This window comes from Fusarium fujikuroi, chromosome FFUJ_chr05 (assembly GCF_900079805.1).
Source record: "Fusarium fujikuroi IMI 58289 draft genome, chromosome FFUJ_chr05".
In the NCBI taxonomy this organism is placed as follows: domain Eukaryota; kingdom Fungi; phylum Ascomycota; class Sordariomycetes; order Hypocreales; family Nectriaceae; genus Fusarium; species Fusarium fujikuroi.
The window spans coordinates 3,444,108-3,453,569 of record NC_036626.1 but is presented as its reverse complement, the minus strand read 5'-3'; the positions used below and the strand labels follow the sequence as shown (position 1 = coordinate 3,453,569).

The following is a 9,462-nucleotide window of genomic DNA, read 5'->3' as shown; positions in this document are numbered from 1 at the left end:
TTCCTGCGGTCCTAAATGCCAACTCCTCTCAACAGATGCAATACTCCCTCTCTGTCCGAGTCTTCTCCGACCGCGTCCCAAGGCTGTCCATAAGCCCGGCCTTGAGCGGGATTTTATTCAGTTGCATCCGATCCCGTTTGGGCGGGGGTCAAACGCCGAAAGGGCCTGTTTAAAAAAAGAAATATGAGAAATTTTGGTCAATGTACAAGAGACAAATAAGTTCCTGGCAATCCGGTGATTGTGCGCTTTTTCTCCACCTCGCGGTGATAAGAAGGGGGAATAAGTAGATAAAATAACGTGTAATGACGGGAAACTCCTGAAAATGCCACTCGCTTTCTAGAATGATGAAGTATTCCCATGTCTAATGGAAATTGTGATTGGTTGTCAGGGTGTGTTTGGCCGATGCCCTTCATGGTGAAATAACCATGAGTGCCGAGGCCCAGGCTGTTTCGGGTTCGTGTTCGGTGGCCAATCCCCGTGAGTGATGTTAATTTCGACCCGGTTTTCCCGAGTCAGAACCAGGTCAATCGCTTTGCTCTGGTTCCGTCAAAAGTCGTGTTGCACTTTCTCCAGGGCCTATCGTCGGGTGGTGGGACCATCGCTCGTGGGCATGCTTCTAAAACCCTTCCATTGAGATGGGGGGCAAAAAATTTGCATCATCGCATCCAATGGCATGGTTAAACGTCAGAAACTCCATAATGAGTCCACGAAGTGGGTCCCAAATCGGCTGCACTTCCGTGGATTGTCCTGCCTGAACCGGCCTCGTTGCAATGCAAAGAAACCATGGCCAGGTACATGACGTGTTGCATGTCGTAAATCGAGAAATTCAAGCCTTTTGATCTGTGGTGTCGATTCTGGGTACGGCACAGCGATGGACACCTAGGCTGTGATAGGAATCCAGCGAGCCGGAACACCGTTTGCTCCCATCTCGTAGGGCTTCGTTGAGGTTTGTCGTGGAGGAAGTGCGAAACGAGCTCGGCCCGGTCGCTGGTCGTCGAGCTTTCCGCGCTTGCGCATCGCCATTTCCATGACAGCGATACGGATGAAGTCGGAGTTCTCACGCATTTCCCGCTGTCGCATGCCTGGGACCGATTGAGTGGGGACCTGCGGCTGTGGCTGCTGAGGGACAGGGGCTGGCTGCGACTGGAGCGATGTTGATGGATAAGAGTTTCGGGTAGAGCCCGGGGCTGTTCGGGAGCGCTGGATCTTGTAAGTTCGCATCTGAATCGATGCAGCAAAAGTTCCGGCAAAAACGGTCTTGGTTGGCGGTTCGATTCTTGCGTTAGTGGTAGGATTCAGATAGCGGCGAACTGCGGCGGAAGGCATTTCCTCGGAAACGGGTGGCCGACGCTCATCAGCATAGGGAACGTTGGGGTCGATGGTGAGAATAGATCGAGTCAAGTAATCATCCGGTGGGATAGAAGGAAGGTTTAAAACCGAGAAAGATCGGGCCGCTGATCGAAGAGCTCGGAGTGAAGCGGTAAGATTTGACTTGAAGACGGACCTCAAGGGTTTGAACGGTTCCAGGAACTGAGACTTGGGCTGAGCCTCCTCAGGCTGGCTGAGAGAGCTGAAGTCCAGCTCGTCGACGTCAACATCATCCCCAGCCAGTGGGTGTTCGTCAACGGAGCCAGGTGGAGAGATAACAGGCTCCAGCGACTTTCGCATGGGCGTTAGGTTAGTCCTGCGAGAGCATGGACTAGGTGTTCTTGGACTTCCGAGAGATGAGAGGCATTCGCTAGAGAATGACTCGTCCAGTGATGGGATGGAATCGATGGAGTAAGTTCTTGTTGACATGCCGGAACCAATGTTGCAATCGCTCACACTATCATCATCGTCGGCAACTTCCTGAGGTGGGGATAGAAGCATGTCCAGAGGGCTACCGAATGTCCAGCTCAGTTCCTTTTCCGAAGCATGCTGACAGTCAATAACCTCCTGAACTGTCAGGGTCTTCTCGGAACGGCGGCGGCGCCTTTGAAGTTGCTTATGTCGAGGAATATCTGTAACAGCCAAGAGTGCAACAAGAGACGGTGAAAGCTTATCCGAAGATCGTGAGTCACTGCTTCGTTTCCTCTGCGATGAGTGACGCTTTTGAGGATGGGCGCCATGTCGGTTGTTGGTGGTAGGAATCTTGACCGGGCTTGTAGGTGTCGTTGATCTCATCGTCAGACTAACTGTTGTCTTTGGTGGGCTCGAAGGGGCAAGACTTGAAGTCTCCCGCCAATCCTTTCGTTTAACCATTGTTGCATTGGAGTTCGGTTGAGCTGAAGATATGGTGGCTGTAATGTTCTTGTTGCTATCGTCATACTTTGGCGACCAGCGCGGAAGTGAGAATGTGGTCGACTTCGAAGTCGCTGCTGTTGAAGTCGCCAACTTGGTATTGTATGTAGGTGATGGCTGGTATGGATAATGTACACTGTTTATCGGTATTGATATTTGGTGATGAGGAGAGGAAGTATCTAAGAGAACAGAAGAAGATAAAGGTGAGGGTGAGGAGGAGAATAAACGTGTGGGAATGGGAGTGAAGGCAGGAGATAAAGAGGGAGTCGGAATAGACAAAGTATTATGATGACTAGCACCGGTAGTACAAGGGGAAGGAGGGCGCTGATGGTGGCTCTCCCTCTGACGCTGCGCCAGCATGAAAGAGCGTGGAGTCATCATCCTGCCTGAAGTGGCCACCCCCCAGTCCGAATTCCGGGATCCAAGACAGGGCAAGTGCGACACGACAGGGTGAGACTTGGGGTCGGTACCTTTGATCCTGCCCTCGGGGCTAAGAGCCAGGGGGGGTTTGGTGTGCTGGCAGGAGTGGACAGTGGGAATTGGAAGGTGGCAGGCGGGCAGGCGCTGCAATCAATCTGGCAATAGCGGAGCGGAGTGGGTCTTGTTGGTGGCTCTCTGGCTTCCTAGGGGTTTTGGCAGGAGCCAGAAGGTCCTCACCTCTTCAAAACTGCCCTGTGGGCCTTGTTGCAGCGGCAGTCAACTTCCAACGCCTCAGCCTTTTGCGGACGGGCTCGGGGAGGAAAGAAAACTCAGGACCTTGATCCTAAATGACAAAAAGACTTAGGTAACTTAGCATAAGCTTAGGGTACCCTTTGCTGAGTTTATTTTGACACCCTATATCAATGTCCAATATTTTCTTGCTCCTTGAGGACGGGGCAGATTTGAAAGGTTTCCCGAACTTCTTTTTTCTTTTTTTTTTTGTCTTCTGGGCCCTGGATTGCTTTGTCACAGGTCTCACTTATTTTTCTTTTCTTTTTCCCCAATTGAGGCCCTCCCTCGTTTGTCGATCAGTCCCCTGATCTTGATTGCCCTGACTTTTAATGATGTTTCCTCCCTAAAAGGACCCTTTTTCTCGGATCAAGCTGTGTGACCCTGCCTAGGCTCAATAAGCTTCGATTCCAGGCCCAGCCAGTGCCGGATATGAGATCCGCACCGCGAAACCGGAGCGGCAGAAGTGAAGCAAAGCAAAGCAAAGCAAGGAAGACCAGTCCGGGGATGACCGCGTGTCCGTCTTGTCCCCAGCGAACTGTGTGCAAAGTAACGAGCAGTTTCAGTAACGTAAACACGAAGCTCAGGATTGGTTCGTCGATCAAGGGTGACGCTTGCGAATTCGTTAAAGCCCTAGAGCTCAGGTGAAGAACGAATCACGTCTTTGATGGCCAAGTGGCTCCTCGAATCGAAGTTTGTTGAAAGAACGAGCCGTTTGGATTACGCTACCGCGAACAACGGGTCGTGTCGTGCCTTGCAGCGCTGAAAAGGGTTTTGTTGCTGTCGTGTAATGCTCGTGTGTCTTCATCCAGATGCTGCAGGGGTCTGTTATTGACAAATCAAATTAGACAAGGTTGCTGATCTTAGGGCCGCGGAGAAGCTTGCTTGCTGTCCATATCGGCTTCCAATATTGTTTCAATAACACAGAACTGCCGTCCAGGCAGACAGAAGAAACACAAAGTTGTTGTTCGCAAAAGATGTGGTCCTTTTCGTCTTCTGGTGAGTGATAACGACAACAATGGATGTATTTATTCAATATCGACGCATGGCTACGAGGCCACGGGAGGGGCGTGTTCAGACTGCAATAACGGGACCTTGGGCAGGGCAGCGTGCCAAGCAATTGTCTGAGATTGAGCTCGACAGTTCAAAAGCCAAACCACAAATATTGGTCAAACTGGCGAGTCACAAGGAAGCTTGTGTTTCGGGGTCCAAGGTCCGCTCGAAGCGCCAACGAAGAGCACAGCCCTTGTAGTAGCCAGTAACCGTGTCAAAGCCTCGCTCACGCTTTTATCGGCCACACGGAAGGAAAATGGGTGAGAATTGGTCAGGCTGGTTGTCCAGTCGAGCAATGTCGCATGCAAGGATCTCAAAGGGATTGATGAGCTGCACAATTTATCAATGTGACAGTGGACTGACCAGACCTTTTGAAAGGACAGGACAAATAGAGAGGAGCCAGCTGGCGCAACAGATAACGAGCCGTTTGGATTTGTTCCACTCAGAACCCAGCAACTTCACTTGCCTATGATATGATAGATACGTGCCAGTATCTGGAGCACAACTGATGGGCGAGATACGAAGACTATTTGAATCTAGCTGCCTACTAGAGGTAGTAGGTACTTGATTATTCGTAGTGCAAGTTGGGGGTCACGTTTCGGAACTCTATCGCGTGCCCGAGCTGATAAGACACCTCACCGAGCATCCAGCCACCCACCCACCCACCAGTTAGAGCTGCGATAGCAATCTAGATTGTTTTGTCCGATCGGAATGGTCGGTGTTGCGGACGGAACGAAATAATGTCTATATGAGTTCACTCTGATCATCGCCTCGACCACTGATACTACAACTTACTCGTCCGGCACTTGGAGAGCCCTTAACGTGGCGATCCACGAGTCAGTGGAGAGAAGAGAGGGCCGAACCGGAGGTCTTTCAGCGGCCACTCCGGGCCTCGCCCGAAAAACACCGCCGGAGCCTCGGGGCGGGAATCTCTTATCTATACTTTCCCATTCCTTGTGTTCCCGCGTGATTTCCATCCGCGTCCGGCGGTTGCACTATCAATCAAGCACAGCTTGTTGTAAGTACTTCCCGGAACCAGCCATTCCTGATACTTTTCGTTTGTTGCATTGTTGTGAGCACGTGTACAAAACGGCATTCTTGCGGTTGACTTTTTGTGGGATGAGCATCACGCTGTACAAGAAACAAAAGTCAGGGGGCCTCAAAGCCCTCCTCCTGTCATTGTCTGCAGGGTCTTGGGTGCACGAATGACGACCAGTTGTGCAAGACATTGATTCGCTTTCTTGAGTGACGCCATGTCTTTGGTGCCGATGGGTCAGCTCTCCCCTTTTGAGCCTGGCCAGTCTGCCAGTCTACTCCCCGCGATTGAATTCCAGTGTTCTTCAGATGGTGGGAGGGTGAAGATTAGTGGTGACGCACAGTAACGTGAACACAACCCCAACCCTTCTCTTAAGCTCAGTGCTCAGTCAGAGAAGAGTCCATTGTTGATTGCCAGGTGTTCATTCCTACGGGGCAGAGAGCACCGCACTCCTGTTTTTCGCACTGCTGATCGGAGTCATCTCCCTGCGCGTCCTTGGTATAATCAGCGTTTCGAAAATTGTTTGTCTTTTTTTCCTTGGTTACCATTTTCTCTGGTCTTGATCGCCGTGACATCACTGGCAACGTCTTCTCTATCTTGCCCCAACCGAGTCACGAGAACAGGATTGAGCTGTCACAGCTGAAGTGGTTCTCGACTCGTTTTGGTCATGGGCCGAAACTCTAATACCCCCCCTCCCAGAGCTTCCCTCGTGCTCTCAGTCCCATCTCAGTTCGCTGGGTGTCTTTCTTATCGCTGCCTCCCTATTCGTGCTTAGATTTTGACCCTGCGCCCCCCATCACCCATCCACTGGCTTGCCAAAAACGCGGGGTCTGTTCCCCCACACGCTGCAGGGTCTGTTGGTAATTTTGTTGATTCGAAGGTGAATCTGGGGTTGCGCTGACTTTGTTATCTATCTTTGTTGGTCATCTTTGTCGTGGTGCAGAGTTGTGGGGTAACTATTGCATGTTCGTGTGCCAGCTACTGCGACAGTCCTGCCCAGCAATCTAGATGATGCTCAGATCGAGATTTCAGCCATAAAACTCAAACTGCTGAGCTTCTTCGCATTTGCTCCTGGATAGGCAATTCAGCCCAGGGTGCCGTGTTGAGGCTGGCCTGTCTTACTGTGTTATTCAAAACTCGCGTACTAGTCTACGCAACTCGTGAGCAGCCTAGACTCACCAGACTAAAATCTAAATAGATCGCTCGGATGCCTGGCTAAGGCTCCCGCGAAGCCATGTTTCACTCAGCCGTTGTCAGTTGTCGTCACGGGACCAGTTACGAGATGACCCTTGGGCGACCTGTCAGGTTTGAGATTGGGCTGTGCAGCGTCCGCCGCTCCTCTCCTCGCTTTCCTCTAGGCTCTAGACTAATGTCCTCTCATGCCCTCTACTGCCCTGTCGGTGATCTGCAGTCCGCTCGACTGGCTAATGCCCGCCAGCTTCCGTGCCTCACCCCAACCTGCGATATTCCGCGCCAGATCGCCAATAACTAATGTTGGTGTTTATTTCGTCAAACGAATACGTACTTTCACTAGTTTGCTGGGTTGCCGCTTGCAGTTCAGCGTGCAGGTAGTGTGTTGCCCAACCCACTGTTAGCCGCTGCTTCATGACGATGGCCAAGCGACATCACCTTGAAGACAGAAGAGAAAGAAGAACGAGATTGAGTGACTTGATCGGGCCTCATCTGCGATTGAGGTGCATAAAATAACGAGTGCTGACAACAAAAGTGCCATACTGAAAGGAAATTCTGATCTTTGTGGGACGGCCAAAAAGCACCAAGACAACATCCGAGACATCCTTATCAGCACGTTTCGATCAACATTGACGGCGGTCGGCATCAAATCATGGATGCATTGGATGTGAGGCCCGTTATTATTGACCTATGATCCTTCACCCAGATTGTCCTGGTGAGCGAGTTGTTCTAGGAAAGGCCGCGGCATTATCGCATGCATCCATATCCAAGAATCCACAATGCATTAAGATGATTGAATGCCCATAGGCTCTTCTCTGGAAGCCTGCGTGACTTTTTAGGTTACTCAAATCCATCTTTCGTCTCGAACTCAATTCAAAACAATCGAGACAAAAACAAACCAAATATCGATGATCTCGCCAACATTGGTGAGCTGCCGGCAGTACCGTGCATGTCACCAAATTCAAGCTGCTCGCCAAGTTATCAGGCATGAGATATAAACTGATATCTCATGTTTTATGTTACATGCTTGAGTACACGCATTTATTCCAAGGGAATGGGCCGGTACAGCTTGCTTTCAAAGTGGCGTGATCTTGAATCTCAGTTGATACTACGTATGGTTACACTCGACTCGACGAGGGTGGGAGGCCTTTTCAAGGTATTGGAGCAGATTGGTAACATCTGGATGCCTAAAGAATGAAAAGCTGCATCTTGGCCGTAACCGTCGCATTCTTCCAGAAGGGCTGCTTCTGTTTCGGGTTTCTGTCAGATCCTGGTGAACAACGGTCCTAACGATCTAGGGTATCTCGTCCGAGGGAGCAAAGGTGTTCAACGCCAAGGTTTGAGGTGTCGTACAAACTGTTCAAATCACTTCAAAAGGCTGTGACATATCAGAACACAGGGTAGTTCAAGCCTTGCACCCACGGTTACAAGATGTTTGATAGCTGATACAACAACTCCTAAGCTTGGGGACACCAGTAAAAAGCAACGTCATATGACAAGCTCGAGCGTTGTAAGATCATTCTTTGCGCGTTACCTCAAAGATCCAAGCTATCCTGTTCCTTTCTCACGATCGTTTCTTTTGTACAGGGTAATTGGCATCGAGTCCGACGACCCATACACCCATCATAGAGGTGTGGCTTTGCCGAACTCCGTCATCGAGTGGGTATAACATCATTGACAGGCTCATTGGACGCTATTACTTAAATTTTACAAATTCATTGGAGTCGGCATATTTTTGTCGTGATGCAATGATCATTGAGTCTCAATTGAGTGTTGAAGCAAGCGACGTTGTTTGTCGTACAGAATTGAAAGATACTGCATAGAGGACGGAAGACGCGAGACAACTGCGGCAGCGAAAGTGGTGAGTACTCAGTCGTTGATACCCAGATCGCCACAGGGTAAGTTGTATTTCTGGATCTTCCTATTTTTCCATCCGGCTGCCTTGTCGAGCTGCAACTTGGTTCTCATAGCCAGCCTGCAAAGAGACGTATGGCAATCTTCTAGAGTTTACCAAACTACCTATCTCTTAGTCACAATTACAGCGGTATTGTTAATATAGATCATTCCCAGATTCGTTTCATCCTTCGGTGTTACGGCTATGAATATGACTTGCCAGAAGCAATACCTGAAACAAGCACCAAGACTCAACTTTCTCCAACGAACCTGATAATGAATTTAATTACCTACAATGGCTCTGGTTCAGGAACTAAAAGAAATTGTAAGCAACAAGAAATGACGTCTTGTCTTCACTGGTAGCTCGGCAGTTGACGATAAACACTCTTCTTTAAACATTTCGATAAGTAGGAAGTTTATTATCATGAACCTAGACACTATCCAGATTGAATGGCAGAAAGAGAAACTGGCTGATAGACATAGGACTTTCCGGGTATGTATTGCTCAATCTCTCAAAGAAGGGTTAAAGTCGGCTGTGATTCAACGATATGACAGCGGTACATCATAGGTCAAAGACACCACCAACAGCGTGGACATTTCTAAACAGTCCTTTCAGTCAGAAGAAGCCTCAAGGTTTGTAGTATGTTTGAAGGCAGCACTAATAAATCCATATCATATTTGGTGATGTAATCGCTTGGTATTAACGTTATGTGCTTGTGTTGTTCTGGTCTTGAGACTTCTCAACACCACGATCTTTCACATACGACCATACCTATCAGAGAACTCGGGATCCCGTCCGCTCTCCCATAGATAAGCTGATAAGGGGCGGATTAGTAGTTGGGTCGGTGACGACCAGCGAATCCCCGCTGTTGTATGTTTTTTGACCTTTTTGCTCCTGGTTCAAGAAGCCCAGTGATATCTTGGAAGATAGGGGACCTTATTGCCTTGTGGTTACAGACGAGTTGACAGAAAGTTGAAAGTTACTTGCAAGAAATTCGAGAGTTCTAAGGAGAGTGTTTAGAGGAGATTTCGATTCTACTAGAATGCCGAAGTGGGAATCTCGGTGGGAACGTTGTGGGTTCCTGCTGAGATAGGTTAATAAAATCCGGCATTTTATTGTATGGCATATGTGACTGAGATCGAGTTATGGATGTTGGTAAAGTAAACATTATTTAAAAAGGAGGTAAAAGGAACTAAGAATAGGTTGCGTTTATCCCAAGTTCATAGACAATTAGACAAGGAGCGGGAAATCCAGCAGGGGCCTGGTAACATGGCAGTAGTCACCATATGATAGTTCAAGA

General features: G+C 49.3%; 1 protein-coding gene and 1 non-coding gene across 2 annotated transcripts; one reads left to right on the top strand and one right to left on the bottom strand.

Moving 5' to 3' along the window:
* Positions 1–879: 879 nt before the first annotated feature.
* On the bottom strand, positions 880–2,658 carry FFUJ_07831 (uncharacterized protein; the record flags this gene model as incomplete). The annotated part of the gene is made up of 1 exon (XM_023578128.1): positions 880–2,658. One exon carries the CDS (start codon positions 2,656–2,658, stop codon positions 880–882), a length of 1,779 nt encoding a protein of 592 aa, XP_023431508.1.
* A 6,265-nt stretch (positions 2,659–8,923) lies between these two features.
* FFUJ_scaffold07.rrna3 lies at positions 8,924–9,039 on the top strand. Its single transcript, XR_002792843.1, has one exon. It is a non-coding gene; the product is annotated as a ribosomal RNA (ribosomal RNA).
* Positions 9,040–9,462: the final 423 nt, after the last annotated feature.